We start from the raw sequence: 18,414 nt of genomic DNA, 5'->3' as shown, positions 1-18,414 counted from the left end.
TGGTTAGGATTAGCTACTGCTATACAAACAGCTATAGCTGTGATTATCAAAATAAAACCCACTTATTAATCCATGAGGAGAAATATATAATATATATTACAAATTTCAAACAATATTCATGCATTACTGCCAGACCAGACATGATTTCCCATCCCCACATCACTTACAGAGCCGTCCTGGAGTTCTTGACCACAGGCAGCAGCCGGCAGTGCTCTTCATCTGATCTGATGTATTTCTTCAGGTCAAACACATCCAGCTCCTCATCTGACATCAGCATCACAAAGGCCAGAGCTGAGTACTGTGCAGGTGAGAGGTCATCTGCTGAAATGTTTCCTGAATTCAGGTATCTTTGTACTGACTTTACTAGAGAATTGTCACCCAGTTCAGTCAGACAGTGGAACAGGTTGATGGTCCTTTCTGGAGATAAATTCTCCTGTATTTTCTCTTTGATGTATTGGGCTGTTTCCTTAATGGTATATGAGCAGATGCTTGTCGGCCCCAGTAGCCTTTGTAACAGAGTCTTACTGGAGTCTGTTGAGAGGCCCAGGAGGAAGCGGAGGTAGAGGTCCAAGTGTCCATTCTTGCTCTCTAATGCCTGATTCACTGCAGTCTTCAGCAGGTCAGCTGATGAGTCTGACAGAAACACAAATAAGGCAGCGAGATACTCCTGGATGCTCAGATGCACAAAGCAGTACACCTTCTCCTGGTACAACCCATACTCCTCTTTAAAGACTTCTGTGCAAACTCCAGAGTAAACTGAAGTTTCAGCGACATTAATGCCATTCTCTGACAGATCTTTCTCATAAAATATGAGATTGCCTTTCTCAAGGTTGTCAAAAGCCAGTTTACCAAGTTTTAAAAGGAATTCCTTGCTGTATTCCTTAAGTTTAGTTTCAGGGTTTTTCATATACTTGTCATTTTTTAAACTTGTCTGAAAGATCAGGAAGTGTGTGTACATTTCAGTCAGAGTCTTTGGAATTTCTCCCCTGTCAGTCTCACTAAAAAGCCTCTTAAGCACAGTGGCTGAAATCCAGCAGAACACAGGTATGTGGCACATGATGAAGAGGCTCCTTGATGATTTCACATGTGTGAAAATCCTGCTGGCCAGGCTCTGATCATTAAATCTCTTCTTGAAATACTCCTCCTTCTGGGCATCACTGAACCCTCGTATCTCTGTCACCTGGTGGACACACTCAGGAGGTATCTGATTGGCTGCTGCTGGCCGGGAGGTTATCCAGAGGTGAGCAGATGGGAGCAGATTCCCCTTAATGAGGTTAGTTAACAGCACATCCAGTGATGTTTTCTCTGTGACATCAAACCAGCTCTCATTGTTCTGAAAATTGAGAGGAAGGCGACACTCATCCAGACCATCAAAGATTAACAAGACTTTCAACCTAAACAGCTCAGTGGACTGAAATGATTTCAGTTCTGGGACAAAGTGGTGAAGCAGTTCAGTCAGACTGTATTCACCCTTAATCAAATTCAGGTCCCGGAAAGGAAGAGCAAATATGAAGTGAACATCCTGGTTTGCTTTTCCTTCTGCCCAGTCGAGAATAAATTTCTGCACAGAGACTGTTTTTCCGATACCTGCCACCCCTTTAGTGAGTACAGTTCTGATAGGTGTCTCACGCCCACATAAGGGTTTAAATATATCATTGCACTTGACTGTAGTATCTTCTGTTCGCCTTTTCTTGGATGCTGTTTCAATCTGTCTCACTTCATGTTCATCATTGACTGCTCCAGTCCCACCTTCAGTTATGTAGAGTTCTGTGTAAATCTTACTGAGAAGTGTTGGCTGTCCTTCCTTAGCTTTCCCTTCAAATACACACTCAAATTGCTTCTTAAGTTTACATTTGATTTTCTGCTGATGTTGCAGCATGAGCTGTCCTGAAACGAAATGAGAGGAAAATGCACTAATTCTCACCGTGATCCTGACCAGTATGAGGAAGAATATTTTCGAAAAACACACTTTTTTACACATACATATCCAGATATTTCCCTGTGACTGTGAATGTGAAACTGAAAGTTTTATCATGCGTATTTTACTGGAACACCGCATACAGGACCGTGAATAAGCCTTAGGCAGCCAAAGGAAATGTTTAAAGCCATTTGGGTAGTAAGTGTATATCTGCTCAGAACCAAACAAAACACAAAACCCCTTTTCATTTCCCAAACCTCTCCTCAGGGGCACCACAGCCAGTCCATGTATTTGTTAAATTTCACCACCAGCTCACTTCATCAATTAATTAAATTAGTTTAAAAGCTCAATGAGATATTGATCAGGCACATGAGGTGTGTTAGTGGTCAAGTAAAAAAATATGTAGATATACTGCACAATTTATGCAAATATTAGGGTGATTTTGAGAGAGGTTCTGAAATGGCAAACACAGTTTGACATGCATATTATAGTAGTTCTACACCAACATGAAGACCATTTAAACATCCTTTTCTTTGGCTGCCTAAGACGTTTACACAATATTGTACATGTACATAATGTTATAAAGCTCTTACTCTTCTCCAGCATATCAGCAAGATCATTTTGCTTCATGGTCCTCAGGATGTACAGTGTAATCTTCAGAGCTACCTCTCTAACACTGGTCTTCTGTATCTGACCATCACAGTCCAGGTCATTCTCCTCCTCCAGCTGAGGCTCAGAGCATTCTGGGTAATTCTGATCTAGGTACCTCACAAACGTCTTCAGCTCGTCCTTTAGGAACTTCATGGCTTTTTCCTCTAGTGACTAGAATAAACAGTCAGAGTTAATTATTGCTACTTACACCAAACCTTTTCAGAGTTTCACTTGTGAATCATAGATTAAAACTAATTTTCTTTAAGATGATGAATTTATTATTATGCAGCTGTATAAAATATAAGCTAATTCACATAACAGCCAAGAAAATATATATCAGCAATAAATACAAACCTTCAATATGGATGATAAACCCGATTTATCATGTAGATCTGAACTGCAATCTTCCATTTGGTCTCTGTGAATTAGGCAGAAACATAAAGACCTCAATTCATCTACACAAATGTAACAGAAAGACTGAAAAGTTCCCCATTAAAATTGCTGTTACTGCAGATAAAGAATAACATTATGGTATATTACAACACCAATTCCAAAATGTTGGGACATTGTGCAAATTGTAAATAAAAACAGAATGCAATGATATAGAAATCTCATTAACCTGTATTATATTCATAACAAAGTATAGAAAACATATCAGATGTTTAAACTGAGAGATTTTGCTATTTCATGAAAAATATTGGCTGATTTTGAATTTCATGATAGCAACATGTCTCAAAAAAGTTGGGACAGGGGCAATAGGAGGCTGGAAAAGTTAGTGGTACAAAAACCCAACAGGATGGACCCAACTGGAGGAACAATTTGGAAATAATTATGTCAATTGGCAACAGGTGAGTAACATGACTGGGTATAAAAAGAGCATCTTAGAGCTGCAGTGTCTCTCTGAAGTAAAGATGGGCAGAGGGTCACAATCCCCCTAATACTGCACTGACAAATAGTGGAGCAATTTCAGAAAGAAGTTTCTCAGTATAAAACTGCAAAGAGGTTGAATATTTCATCATCTACAGCACATAATGTAATCAAAAGATTCTGAGAATCTGGAGAAATCTCTGTGAAAAACCAGACTAGATGCTTGTGATATTTTGGCCCTTAGGCAGCACTGCATCACAAACAGACATAATTCTGTAATGGAATCACTAAATAGGCTCAGGAATATTTCCCACAAACATTGTCAGTGAACACAATTCGCGCTGCCATGCACAGATGCCAGTTAAAACTCTATCATCCAAAGAAGAAGCCGTATATGAAGATGATCCAGAATCACCGACGTCGTCTCTGGGCCAAAGCTCATTTAAAATGGACTGCAGCTGAGTGTAAAACTGTTCTGTGGTCAGTCGAATCTAAATTTGAAATTCTTTTTGGAAACCAGGGACACCATGTCATCCGGACTAAAGAGGAGAAGGACCACCCAGCGTGTTATCAGCACTCAGTTCAAAAGCCAGCATCTCTGATGGTGTGGGGGTGCATTAGTACATATGGCAGGGGCAGCCAGCATCTCTGATGGTGTGGGGGTGCATTAGTACATATGGCAGGGGCAGCCTGCATATCTGGAAAGGCACCATCAGTGCTGAAAGGTATATCCAGGTTCTAGAGCAACAGATGCTCCCATCCAGACGACGTCTCTTTCAGTGAAGACCTTGCATTTTCCCACATGACAATGTCAAACCACACACTGCATAAATTACAACATGATGGATTCGTAGAAGAAGGGTCCGGGTACTGAACTGGCCTGCCAGCGGTCCAGATCTTTCAGCCATTGAGAATATTTGGTGCATCATAAAACTAAAAATATGACACAGAAGATCTAGGACAGTTGAGCAACTAGAATCCTGTATCAGACAAGAATGGGACAACATTCCTCTCCAAAACTCAAACAAATGATCTCCTCAGTCCCCAGACATTTACAGACTGTTGTTAAAAGAAGAGGAGATGCCGCACAGTGGTAAACATGGCCTTGTCCCAACTTTTTTGAGATGTGTTGCTGCTGCGACATTCAAATTTTTGCTTACAATGATGCATTTTCTCAGTTTGAACATTTGATATGTTTTCTGTGTTCTGTTATGAATAAAATATAGGTTTATCAGATTTCCATATCACTGCATTCTGATTTTATTTGCAATTTGCAGAACGTCCCAAAATTTTTGGAATTGGGGTTGTAGTTTGGAAAGATGTATCTGCCATGTTAAGCTTTATTCACTGGGGCGGCTTCCTGATTCTCTCATGACAGCAGAAGAGAACCAGTGACATCAGGCTCCAGCACACAGAGACACAGCAGGCAGGAAGGACAGTTTTCTATGCAGCCCTTTGTACCCAGTAAACACCGCTCTTGTTTTACACGCTTTCCGACTCATTTGGTCAATATCATTCATCCATTCATTTGGTCTTCTTAAATATCTCGGGTGTGCGTATTAAGTGAGACTATGCAAGTCTATCTTGTAAGAGCCTTGGACAGGAGGGATGGTCTGTTGCTCGCCTCTAGTATAAAAGAACTGGCTGATTGTGGAAGAAGACGGTGAAGACAGAAGATGGCGAGGTCTTTTTATTAAGCTACACATATTAAAGTGCTGCCCACTGACCAGCCCCAGCTAGGAGCCCAGTTTACTTTTATGTTATGGCCTGACTATAGACCCAGAGAGACATGCATGCTAGTGGGCTGTAACACTGTTACCTCTCAGGGCTCTTTCTCTTACACCCCACAGGGGGGCGCATTTCATGGTTTGCACTATAAATGTTGTGACTCACAGCTTCTAATGTCCTGAGGCCCCAGGGCACTGGCCCCACTGGCCCGGTCCATAACCCAGCCGAGGCTCCAGGGGGCGCTATTTTGGGGCACCTTCAGCCACCGGCTCATTCCCCCACCGTGAGCTAAGAAGCGCTACTGGGGATCTTTCCTGCCTGCTGCCGTTAGACACCACAATGCCTGCTGTCGATGTGCAGCCCCCACAGCCAGCCTTATCGTCCAATTTTTAATGTGGTAAAAGCTGCTCTCTGTTTTTAATCATATAAATAACATAACACTTTGCTGCTGAACACAAGAGAATTTCCCCTCTTGGATCAACAAATCATCTTATTTTATACTCAGGGGATGAGAACCACTACAGTGTCACATTAATTATGATCTGAATCAGCAAGTATTTAAACGTCACCTTTGGCAAAGAAACCAATAGTCTTTCTCTTTTTTTGTCTGATGATAGTAGTTTATTGTTTAAGCCACACAGTTCGATTAAACATGTTAAACTGAAGCCTTCGTCTGAGTATGATCTAATGAATTCATGAGAGTGAAATTATTTGTTATCAAAACAGAAACATCCGTCTCACAAGTTGACAATCTATTGTCGAGTCATTCTTTAATGGACATGCAGGGGGAAACAGGCAAACCAGTTGTTTTCCAGCTCTGTGCTGAGGACTGAAATTTAAAATCTACTTTGCGATTAAATAACTTCCAATTCCAGCTCGCAGAAAGTCAGGTTTTACAGTAATCCTCATCCATTTACCTCAGATGTTATTTATATAGAATACAGACAAAACTTTTGTTTAAATTCTCAAGGTGATGGAATCTGTTAAAGGTACAAATTGGTGCATCCATTATAAATATGTTATTTCCTCATAGCTTGTATGTGTCTCTGTGCCATTTGACTGAGAGTCTGAATGTCATTAACAGTGTTTGTTTAAATGCACATTTACCTTTGATCTGTAGGAAAAGGTCCCTCTCTGAAGTTGAGTCGCTTTTCTATTGACCTGTCACTCTTCAGGGAAACACAGCTGGGTACAGGGGAGTCTGTTCTCTTCATCAGGACACTGTGGGCAGCGAGAGGAAACAAACCCTCCTTCATACTATAGACCCAGAGAGACATGCATGCTAGTGGGCTGTAACACTGTTACCTCTCAGGGCTCTTTCTGTTACTCTTTCTCTTTTTTTGTCTGATGATAGTAGTTTATTGTTTAAGCCACACAGTTTGACTAAACATGTTAAACTAAAGCCTTCGTCTGAGTATGATCTAATGAATTCATGAGAGTGAAATTATTTCTTATCAAAACAGAAACATCCGTCTCACAAGACGACAATCTATTGTCGAGTCATTCTTTAATGGACATGCAGAGGGGGGAAACAGGCAAACCAGTTGTTTTCCAGCTCTGTGCTGAGGACTGAAATTTAAAATCTACTTTGCGATTAAATAACTTCCAATTCCAGCTCGCAGAAAGTCAGGTTTTACAGTAATCCTCATCCATTTACCTCAGATGTTATTTATATAGAATACAGACAAAATTTTTGTTTAAATTCTCAAGGTGATGGAATCTGTTAAAGGTACAAATTGGTGCATTCATTATAAATATGTTATTTCCTCATAGCTTGTATGTGTCTCTGTGCCATTTGACTGAGAGTCTGAATGTCATTAACAGTGTTTCTTTAAATGCACATTTACCTTTGATCTGTAGGAAAAGGTCCCTCTCTGAAGTTGAGTCGCTTTTCTATTGACCTGTCACTCTTCAGGGAAACACAGCTGGGTACAGGGGAGTCTGTTCTCTTCATCAGGACACTGTGGGCAGCGAGAGGAAACAAACCCTCCTTCATACTATAGACCCAGAGAGACATGCATGCTAGTGGGCTGTAACACTGTTACCTCTCAGGGCTCTTTCTGTTACTCTTTCTCTTTTTTTGTCTGATGATAGTAGTTTATTGTTTAAGCCACACAGTTTGACTAAACATGTTAAACTAAAGCCTTCGTCTGAGTATGATCTAATGAATTCATGAGAGTGAAATTATTTCTTATCAAAACAGAAACATCCGTCTCACAAGACGACAATCTATTGTCGAGTCATTCTTTAATGGACATGCAGAGGGGGGAAACAGGCTAACCAGTTGTTTTCCAGCTCTGTGCTGAGGACTGAAATTTAAAATCTACTTTGCGATTAAATAACTTCCAATTCCAGCTCGCAGAAAGTCAGGTTTTACAGTAATCCTCATCCATTTACCTCAGATGTTATTTATATAGAATACAGACAAAATTTTTGTTTAAATTCTCAAGGTGATGGAATCTGTTAAAGGTACAAATTGGTGCATCCATTATAAATATGTTATTTCCTCATAGCTTGTATGTGTCTCTGTGCCATTTGACTGAGAGTTTGAATGTCATTAACAGTGTTTGTTTAAATGCACATTTACCTTTGATCTGTAGGAAAAGGTCCCTCTTTGAAGGCGAGTGGGGGCTCCATTGACGCGTCACTCTTCAGGGAAACACAGCTGGGTACAGGGGAGTCTGTTCTCTTCATCAGGACACTGTGGGCAGCGAGAGGAAACAAACCCTCATGGTATAAATATAATTCATACAATGGGGACGACATCACACTGCTGTTTAGCCTTCTGCTCTGCCTTCATGTACTTTGATATGCTGTGAAGCTCTTGATGTAAACAGACTTATTTACAGTCAGCTTTTAAGGAAATTGTCTCATTTAAAATTTAGATATTATATGAAACTTTTAGTATGACCGTTTAAAACCTCCACAACTCGACTTGACTTATGTTCCTTTTTACCTGTTTATATATGTTTTTGTTTGTTTGTTTAGTTTTGTTATGTGGCCATTTTGTATAGGAGGGATGGTCTGTTGCTCACCTCTAGTATAAAAGAACTGGCTGATTGTGGAAGAAGACGGTGAAGACAGAAGATGGCGAGGTCTTTTTATGAAGCTACACATATTAAAGTGCTGCCCACTGACCAGCCCCAGCTAGGAGCCCAGTTTACTTTTATGTTATGGCCTGACTATAGACCCAGAGAGACATGCATGCTAGTGGGCTGTAACACTGTTACCTCTCAGGGCTCTTTCTGTTACACCCCACAGGGGGGCGCATTTCAGAAGCAGATCCATCCATTTCTATGCTGATCCAGACCAGATGATTCCTGCTGGGGCCTCTGTGAACATGAAGGGTAAGTAGATACATAGATAAATACACAATATCGAGTACTCAGCATTTTTACATCAAACTGATGAATTGTGTCTCCATTCTGTTATGTTCAATGTGTAGAATTACACATAGTAAAGAGGTTTAGTGCAAAATTTCACTGCCACATTTTTTATAAATATATGTATAAACATCCTCTCCTGGAGCCGACACCTTATGGTGGTGGAGGGGTTTGCGTGTTCCAGTGATCCCAGGAGCTAAGCTGCCCGGGGCTTTATGCCTCTGGTAGGGTCACCCAAGGCAAACAGGTCCTGGGTGAGGAACCAGACGAACTGCGGCTCATTAGACCCCTGATGATGAGTAAAAACATGGATTCAGGTTCTCCCTCCCCCGGGTCACGGTCCTCCCCCCCTCCCAGAGCCAGGCCTTTACCCATGGGGCCTGGTCGGTGTGGAAGAAATTTCTCTAAGTCCGATGTTTAAGTGTTTGACAGAACTTTATTATTCGATGAGCTCGAAGGGAACAGACACTCAGCAATCATGCGTCTCGTGTTCTGCTCCCCGAACAACAAGTGCATACATCTCTTATAGCCAAAAATGCCGTCATCAGATGGTTCAAAGTAAAGGATCAGGTGTCTGTAGACACCAGGCACTTCTGCTTATTGAGGCTTGCTTATCAGCACAGAAATTCCTTTGCGGTTTCATACTGAGTCGAGTTAAATTTAACCAATTACCCAATTACTTTTATCTCACTTCCAGGTCATGCTGACCCGGGCCCTTGCTGAGCAAGCTGTATTATGGCAAACGTTAGTTCCTTCATAGAAAATAGAAATCCCTTTACTTACAGTAAGCAAACTTGCATTAGTACATTGTGCTTGATACATCAGACTGATTCAAGTGAGATTATATTGTTTCAATCATTATAGGTAAATCAACAACACATTATAAACTCAATTGTTAATTACTGATTAGGTAATGCATTTTGCATAATTATTTATATTCCATTATTCATTACTGATTAGCATAATCAAGAATTTTCTATCACATTGGGCACAGCCTGAAGAAGGCACGTGGGCCCCCCCTCCAATGGGCTCACCACCCATAGGAGGGGCCAAAGGGGTCGGGTGCAGTGTGAGTTGGATGGTGGGCAAAGGCAGGGACCTTGGCGGTCCGATCCTCAGCTGCAGATGCTGGCTGTAGGGACATGGAATGTCACCTCTCTGTTGGAGAAGGAGCCTGAGCTGGTGTGTGAGGCTGTGAGGTTCTGACTAGACTTTTATGGACGGAATTTCTTGGCAGAGCCAGGGCGTTGAGGGTGTCCAGTTTGGTGACTTTTTGCAGATGATGTGGTTCTGTTGGCTTCATCAGACCGTGACCTTCGGCTCTCACTGGAGCACTTCGCATTTGAGTGTGAAGCAACTGCAATGAGCATCAGCACCTCCAAATCCGAGACCATGGTCCTCAGCCGGAAAAGGGTGGAGTGCTCTCTCTGGGTCGGGGATGGGGTCCTCCCCCAAGTGGAGGAGTTTAAGGATCTTGGAGTTCACGAGTGAGGGAAGGATGGAGTGGTAGATCCAAAGATGGATCGGTGCGGCGTCAGCAGTAATGCGGGCACTGCCTCAGTCTGTCATGGTAAAGAAGGAGCTGAGCCAAAAGGCAAAGCTCTCGATTTGCCAGTCGATCTACGTTCCTACCCTCACCTATGGTCATGAGCTGTGGGTAGTGACCAAAAGAATGAGGTCGCGAGTGCAAGCAGCCGAAATGGATTTCCTCCACAGGGTGGCTGGGATCTCCCTTAGAGATAGGGTGAGAAGCTCGGTCATTCGGGAGGGACTCAGAGTAGAGCCTCTACTCCTCCGCAGGGTGGCTGGGATCTCCCTTAGAGATAGGGTGAGAAGCTCGGTCATTCGGGAGGGACTCAGAGTAGAGCCTCTACTCCTCCGCAGGGTGGCTGGGCTCTCCCTTAGAGATAGGGTGAGGAGCTCGGTCATTCGGGAGGGACTCAGAGTAGAGCCTCTACTCCTCCGCAGGGTGGCTGGGATCTCCCTTAGAGATAGGGTGAGGAGCTCGGTCATTCGGGAGGGACTCAGAGTAGAGCCTCTACTCCTCCGCAGGGTGGCTGGGCTCTCCCTTAGGGATAGGGTGAGGTGCTCGGTCATTCGGGAGGGACTCAGAGTAGAGCTGCTGCTCCTCCGCATTGAGAAGAACTAGATGAGGTGGCTCGAGCATCTGCTTAGGATGCCTCCTGGACACCTCCCTGGTGACTATGCCTCTTGGTTGGTCTGAGAAAGCCTCGGGATTGAGAGTGGCTGGGGAGAGAGAAGTCTGGGTTTCCCTGCTTAGACTGCTGCCCCCGCGACATGACCCGGAAAATAGGTAGAAGATGGATGGATGGATGTTTAAACATCTAAAATATTATTAATAACGGGAGAAAAATTGCTAATCTTGAAATCACCGTTGGTGATTTCATCATAAACATAATTAATTCAGATTTTGTTTTAGAATACAGTTAGCCAATTTGTTGCATTAGTTTGTGAGCAGTGTAATGTTTCCATACTATCTATCCTTTTTATACACGCATCCAGGCTTGTAAAACACCAAAATCAATGCCAGAATACCCATCCCAGAATACTCATCTTTACTGCACAGGAACCCAGGGCTAATTCATACTTCTGCTTTGGGGCTGTGGACGGTCATGCACGGAAGCGTCTGGTCATACTATATTTGTCAGTGAACGTAGATGACTGCAGTGGGTGCATGTATACAGCAGTGATATTCCAGCAGACCAGGGGAGGGCAGATGTACTTAAACAAAGTACATCTACACAGTACAGTACAAAAACAATGACCTCCATCACACCTATCACCCCCCTACCCTCCCCCCTGGAACTCAGAATACACGAAGCGGATGTGAGCCGGCTGTTCCAGAAACAGAAATCCAAGAAGCCCCCAGACCAGACGGTGTCTCCCCCTCCTGTCTCAGAACCTGTGCTGATCAGCTGGCTCCCATCTTCACCCGCATCTTCAATAGATCCCTGGAGCTGTGTGAAGTTCCCTCCTGCTTCAAACGCTCCACCATTATCCCGTCCCCAAGAAACCCACCATCACAGGACTGAATGACTACAGACCTGTCGCCTTGACGTCTGTGGTCATGAAATCCTTTGAACGCCTGGTTTTAGCCCATCTGAAGGACATTACAGGACACCAGCTGGACCCCCTGCAGTTTGCCTACCGGGCAAACAGGTCGGTGGATGATGCAGTGAATATGGGGCTGCATTTTATCGTGCAACATCTCGACCGTCCAGGAACTTATGCCAGGATCCTGTTTGTGGACTTTAGTTCGGCTTTCAACACCATTGTGCCTAATCTCCTCTCCTCCAAACTCTCCCAGCTCAGTGTGTCACCAGCTACCTGCCAGTGGATCACCAGCTTCCTGACAGACAGGAAGCAGCAAGTAAGGCTGGGGGGTCACTTCTGAAACACGGTCCCTCAGTATTGGTGCCCCTGAAGGATGTGTCCTCTCCCCACTGCTCTTCTCCCTCTACACCAATGACTGCACCTCCAGGAACTCAGCTGTAAAACTCCTGAAGTTTGCAGACGACACCATCACTGGATTCATTCAGGATGGTGATGAGTCTGCATACCGGAAGGAAGTGGAGCGGCTGGTACTCTGGTGCAGTCAGCACAACCTGGAGCTGAACACGCACAAGACTGTAGAGATGACAGTCGACTTCAGGAGACGTCCGTCATCACTGCTCCCCCTCACCATATCAGACACCCCGGTGTCTACTGTGGAGTTCTTCAAGTTCCTGGGTACCACCATCTCCCAGGACCTGAAGTGGGAGACCAACATCTCCTCCATCCTCAAAAAGGCCCAGCAGAGGATGTACTTCCTAAGACAACTGAGGAAGTACAGTCTTCCACAGGAGCTGCTGATCCAGTTCTACACTGCAGTCACTGAGTCTGTCCTCTGCTCCTCCATCACAGTCTGGTATGGAGCAGCCACCAAACAGGACAGGGAGAGACTGCAGCGGACCGTACAGACAGCAGAAAGATCATCGGTGCCCCCCTGCCCTCCATCACAGTCTGGTATGGAGCAGCCACCAAACAGGACAGGGAGAGACTGCAGCGGACCGTACGGACAGCAGAAAGATCATCGGTGCCCCCTGCCCTCCATCACAGTCTGGTATGGAGCAGCCACCAAACAGGACAGGAAGAGACTGCAGCGGACCGTACGGACAGCAGAAAGATCATCGGTGCCCCCCTGCCCTCCATCCAGGACCTGTCTCTCTCAAGATCCAGGGAAAGGGCAGGAGAATCATCACAGATCCCACACACCCTGGACACGGACTTTCTGAGCTGCTGCCCTCTGGCAGACGATATAGAAGCCTGCAGACCAGGACACCCGACACAGGAGCAGCTTCTCTCCCCTCGCCATCTCCCTCCTAAACAGCTGATCTGTCACACTGCTAAACCCCTACAGCACTGCAACTGCACTCCTGATTCTGATACTGACAAAGGCTGATTTCCAAGGGACCTAAAAGTAGTGACAAGTTCGGGGATAGAATTCAATGCTTTATTTCCAGTAGGTTGTGTATGTTTGTAACATTAAAAAGTGTTTTTATAAAAATGAATTTTATCATAATTTGAAAACCATATCAAACACTGTACAGCAGGGGTCTCCATCTCCGGTCCTGCAGAGCTACTGTCCAGTAAGTTTTTCTATCCGATCTGGCTATTTACCTGAGAACAGGTGTGACTCATCAGAAGCCAAGAAGTCACGTGAGCTCGTACAGGACGACCGCTTAGAGTTTTGCTCAGCTCCCAACTATTTAATTTCTCCACCATTTAACCCCCCAAATCACTATTACAATATACTTTAACCTTGTCGAAGTTACAGAGATTTTCCATTTTTTTTCCTCAACTCGTTCTCACACTGATAAGAAAAAAAAATTAAAATTGGTTCGACGAGTATTCGCTAGTCAGGAAGACGATGACTCCCATTCTAGTGCGGGCGGTGCCGATTCTGTACTGGACCGAATTTTGGCTCGTATCGATGGTATTGAAAAATCCCAAGACGCCTTGGACGATATAAAATCATCAATCTCCTCCATTGAGAGATCTCTTTCTAACTTATTACTGTTAATGATTTGTTGTGATTGTTCGGCTCCACTACTCTTGGCAGAGTGTCCCCCGCCCCCAGTAGACATACGAGTAGAATATGAGGTGATTGAGGTATGGATTGATTCTGATCGTATATGGACTAATCATCCGGAGACTCAAATACGTCGTCCTTGATTCACCCATAATATTATTGTGCTATGGTTGAACTGCCCAAACATGTTTTTCATTGTTCACGTATATAACTTGTTTTTCACGAATAACTTCTCACGGAAAGAGTTGGAAAACCTGTCTTGTCTTGTCTTTCTCTGGGGAAAGGGACGCTTACCTTGCTTCTTCCAGGGGAAAAGGAGAAACGTTGCTCAAAATGCTTCGTTACCACAAGCGCAAACCCGCCGTCTGTGTAAAAGTGAAGTTTGTGTCTCTAAAATCACACCGTGTGTTCATTTTCCGGTACAATGTGTGACCCCTCCCCCTCCGTATTTACTCCGCTCGGTGTCCGCGATGTGTGATTCATTCCTGCTTGATGGCTCTGCTGCGCCCTTTTCGGGACTGATAATAAAGAGCTCACACTTATACACACACACACACAACACAATTAACCCCGTGTGTGTGTGTGTGTAATACACACATACACCACCTTCTGTCATTCAGCTGCGCTGTGGGTTGCGTTTGACTTAATCTTTACCGATTATTAAAATCAGATTGCGTACTATTTGCATTAAACAGTTTAAATACGACTGCAAAGCCAGTCAATTAATCAGAACATTTCAGATTGGAGAACACAGAACAGATCCGTGGTAAAACCTTTGATTTAATAAAATGTTAAGCCTTATGTTTAACACTAGCATATTAATCCCCAACACTTTAAAAAATAAAAACTTAATATAGCTTCAAAATATTACAATGTTTACGCAGCACAGTATATTAGGCGAACTCATGGCTGAGCGTACTGTAAGTAATTAAATATTATTGATGTTAATTCGAAAACTCTTCTGATACACGTACAGTAACCTACTGTGCTATACGGACGTATATTTAATGTTTAATTATATTGAACACTCAAATTTCTCATTACATTTGGAATAAGAAGCCAAGGATTAAGTATTCTGTTCTCACCAGACCGAAAAACCGTGACATTGTCTCTTTTTGCCAAATCTGCTGTTTTATTTTAAATCCCGCTATATATGTAGGCTGTGTAAAACATATGCATTTTATTATTATAGTCTTACCTTGAAACATAGAATATCTTTAAATTATTCCAGAATCTTGATAAAGTATTTCTTGACAAACTTTCGACTGCCTTTAAAATCTCGACACTTAATTTCACTTTCGTTTACAGGCAGGAAATGATCAGCTCCGTTTCATGCAAAAAATGGACACGGACTCTGCGGCACATCGTAGGGTTTTGGGGGGATATTATCTATGTGACTTAATTAGTAACAATAACCGTAATTCGATTATAACGCACATTCAGGAGGATCGTGCATGTAAAAAGCGGTACTGCAGTAACACTTAACAGTGGCGATTTGAGAAATTTAGAAATGGAGGGATCAAACCGATTTGGGGGTGGTGGACCGTCAGACAAAACTTTGTAATTTTATAATTTCATCATAATATATTAATTGGTGCAGCAAAGTAAAAGTCAAACTAAACAATTGAATCACACTTTATTTCCAATGCTCAACATGTACAGGTAACATTTTACAGACAGAATATTAAACAAAACAAGAACAAACAGATATTCAGAAAGAGTTATTACAAAGTAAAAGATTACCATCTCACTACCAAATATGACAGAACATTTTAGCACTATATCTATACATCAGGTAAAAAAGGGATCAAATCAGGATACAGTTCTGAGTGTTTTTTTTTTATTTTTAGACTTTCTGATTAGATTAATATAATTTATTAGGTCTAATTTGTGAACAGGGTAAAATAGGCTGGATTTATTGTATTTACGAATATAAAATTAATAGTATTAAATTTATCTGCATTGTCACGCTCGTGCCACGCCCCCCTCGTTAACGTCGGGGTTCCACGTGAGGTTGTTTCTTGTTGTGTTATTCAGTCCTGTGTATTTAAGTCCAAGTCAGAGTACGTATCCCCAGTTCCGTCATTGACGTCGTGCTCCGTGTTTCGCCTGGTCTGTTTGTTCTACCTAAGCCGGAGTTCCTGATTCTCCGCTCCCTGCTCGCCCGACGGCGATCGTGACATGTATTCTTCCAGTCACAAAAAACCCGCAAAAAGAAAAACATTTTTACAAGAAAACTGAAAATTATGACATACATTTGTTTGTGTCATGTTAAGCATATCAGAGCAAAATTTTTCAACAAAAGGGCAAGACCAAAATAAACGAACATTAGTTTTGCAGTCACATTCACAGAAAGAACAGCTAGATTGAAAATATTTGGACGGATAAACTTTGTGTCAATTTAAAGATGACTTCTACTTTATTTGTTGATAAAAACTTAGAAGGTAAAGTCCACACCTTTTTCCAAGGTATATTATCCACTATGCCATTCCAGTATGAAACATGTGGAACGGAGGTGTAGTTTTGGGTAAAGAATGTCCTGATTTTTTTTTTATTATTTCTTGAAAAGCATGTATAGAAAAACACACCTTACCAACAGCAGATTCAACAGGATCCATAGATGGAACAGTCGGATTTCCCCAATGATGCAGGTTTGTGACTCCACTATACTGGGCACCAGGTATAAGAAACAGCTCACAACAGAAGTATAGCAATAAGCCTTTATTACCAGGATTCCACAATTCAGCGTCCCTGACCCAATAAGTGAATAGAGCACCCAGGCAACACAGTAACCCCTCACACAATGATCTCAGCACAGCAATCCCTAAAACACTTCACACTCAGCTAAAACACCCGGCTAAAGTTCACACGTGGACAATAAAAATGCCTGGGCAGCTCACATCAACACAAGGGCCATGAACACCAAAATCACATGTGGTTCCTCCTAAATAACACATAAATAAAGGAGATCAATTCATATCAAACAATATTATTTAAATTAACTAGTTGGGGGAAGACAGCCCAATCCCCCGAAAACAAAACACACAACACAAACCATAATCCAACTCCTAGAAGGAACCACAAACCTTTCCTGTGGCGCCTGGAATCCACGTCGCTGCCACCGATTGCAGACCGGCAATTTATGTTGTTCCTACTTCCCCCTCACAGGTGTTTCCTATTAACCCTAATCACCATCACAATCCCCACCTACATCCAACCCCTCTTTTTTTTTTTTTTTTTTTTTTTTTTAAATGGGGCCTCACATTTACGCCACCATAACCTTTATTCCCGATACCTCTGGAGCACCAACCCTCGTGTCGCCTGTGAAGATCACCGCACAGGCAATGGCCTCTGTTCCGCCGCTGATCCCTGGATTGGAGGTAAAATCTGTTCTTGCTCTGAGGGCCCACAGGGCCCCTGGAGTACCTCCATTCCCCATGACCCAAGGGTAGGCCCACCAGTCCCTCCAGTCACTGGTCACTGCTGGCCTCTCAACCTCCGTTTCCTCCGCTACAGTGGTTGGATCCGGCTCTTCAAACCAACATGGACTCAGAATTTGGTGCAACACCCGTTCTTGTCCATTACCAGAAGATCTCACCACATACACTGGCAATTCCACATTAGGTTGCAACACAACAACATAGGCTTTAACCTCCCACCTATTCCTCAATTTCCCTGGTCCACGGGCCCGCCTGTTCAAAACCAGTACTCTGTCCTGGTACCAAAGGTTCTGCTTTTACCTTTCGGTCAAAACCCCTTTTCTGCATTGCACTTGATTTTTGAATCTGATGTTGAGCATGTGTATAAGCAGCCACTAACCTCTTATGGTGCTGATACACCCAGCTGTTCACCATCCCTGAAAAACCCTCTCCACCACCTACCAACATGTCAAAAGGTAATTTAGCATGACGTCCAAACATTAAGAAATAGGGGCTGTAGCCTGTAGAGGAATGAGGTGTGTTATTATAAGCCTGCACCATCTCGGCCACATACTTATCCCATTCCTCTTTTTGGGCTTCTGCAAGTGTCCAACATGTCCAATAATATCCGATTAAACCGCTCACATTGTCCATTCCCTGAGGGGTGATATGGGGTCGTGTGCGTCGTCTTTATTCCATACAACTCACAGAGTTCTCGAATAACCCCTGCTTCAAAATCTGGACCCTAATCGGAGTGCAATTGATCAAGCCCCCCAAATGGCTGAATAAAATGGGTCCATAAAGCCTGTGCCGTTGTCACCGCCGTCTGGTCCAGAGTGGTCACTGCAACCGCATACCGTGTAAAATGGTCCACTATGACCAGCACATTACACTTCTTGATGCCTCCAGGCTCAGAAAGTCCACCGACACCATCTGAAGGGGATACATTGATTTAATTGGGACCAACGGGGCACATACTTTAGCGGTTGGCGTCTTCCTTAAGCCACACCGTTCGCACTTTTGGCAATACTCCTTCAATTGCTTGTACATCCCTGGCCAAAAAAATCGTCTCCATGCGACTCCACCCACCTTCTCCACAGCCAAATGGCCCGCTCGATCATGCACCCACTCCATCACTCACTTCCGCAAAGAGGAGGGAACCAAAATCTGTTTTACCTCCTCCCTTGTCTTGGGGTCCACCACCTCCCTACAAAGTAGTCCTTGGTGAACACAAAGTCGACCCCACTGACGCAGTAGTGTGCGGACCTGTCCATCTTCAGACACCCTTTCTCTCGGGGTAGGTTCTTTTCCTCTGTCCACATATAGCCACACTCGTGACATTGCTGTATCCTCCGT

General features: G+C 43.4%; 1 protein-coding gene across 16 annotated transcripts in view; it reads right to left on the bottom strand.

The window, feature by feature from the left end:
- Window positions 1-15,124, bottom strand: part of LOC125723384 (NACHT, LRR and PYD domains-containing protein 12-like) — a 169,041-nt gene extending 153,917 nt beyond the window's left edge. For 2 of the 16 annotated variants that reach the window (XM_048999944.1, XM_048999945.1), the window contains exons 1-8: window positions 14,838-15,121; window positions 8,395-8,496; window positions 7,752-7,865; window positions 7,012-7,125; window positions 6,272-6,385; window positions 2,924-2,987; window positions 2,512-2,740; window positions 168-1,887 (exon numbers count right to left, since the gene is read on the bottom strand). In XM_048999944.1, coding sequence (XP_048855901.1) covers window positions 168-1,887; window positions 2,512-2,740; window positions 2,924-2,987; window positions 6,272-6,385; window positions 7,012-7,125; window positions 7,752-7,865; window positions 8,395-8,456 — 2,417 coding nt within the window. In that variant the 5' untranslated portion in view covers window positions 8,457-8,496; window positions 14,838-15,121. Of the gene's footprint in view, window positions 1-167; window positions 1,888-2,511; window positions 2,741-2,923; window positions 2,988-6,271; window positions 6,386-7,011; window positions 7,126-7,751; window positions 7,866-8,394; window positions 8,497-13,933; window positions 14,464-14,837 lie in introns of those variants that run through there. The other 14 variants (XM_048999954.1, XM_048999939.1, XM_048999952.1 and 11 more) reach the window with 13 other exon arrangements.
- Between the last annotated feature and the right edge of the window lie 3,290 nt (window positions 15,125-18,414).

The sequence above is a fragment of the Brienomyrus brachyistius genome, unplaced genomic scaffold (genome assembly GCF_023856365.1).
Source record: "Brienomyrus brachyistius isolate T26 unplaced genomic scaffold, BBRACH_0.4 scaffold48, whole genome shotgun sequence".
NCBI classification, from domain to species: Eukaryota; Metazoa; Chordata; class Actinopteri; order Osteoglossiformes; family Mormyridae; genus Brienomyrus; species Brienomyrus brachyistius.
The sequence above is the reverse complement of the archived record's forward strand: the minus strand, read 5'-3'. Positions and strand labels throughout refer to the sequence as shown.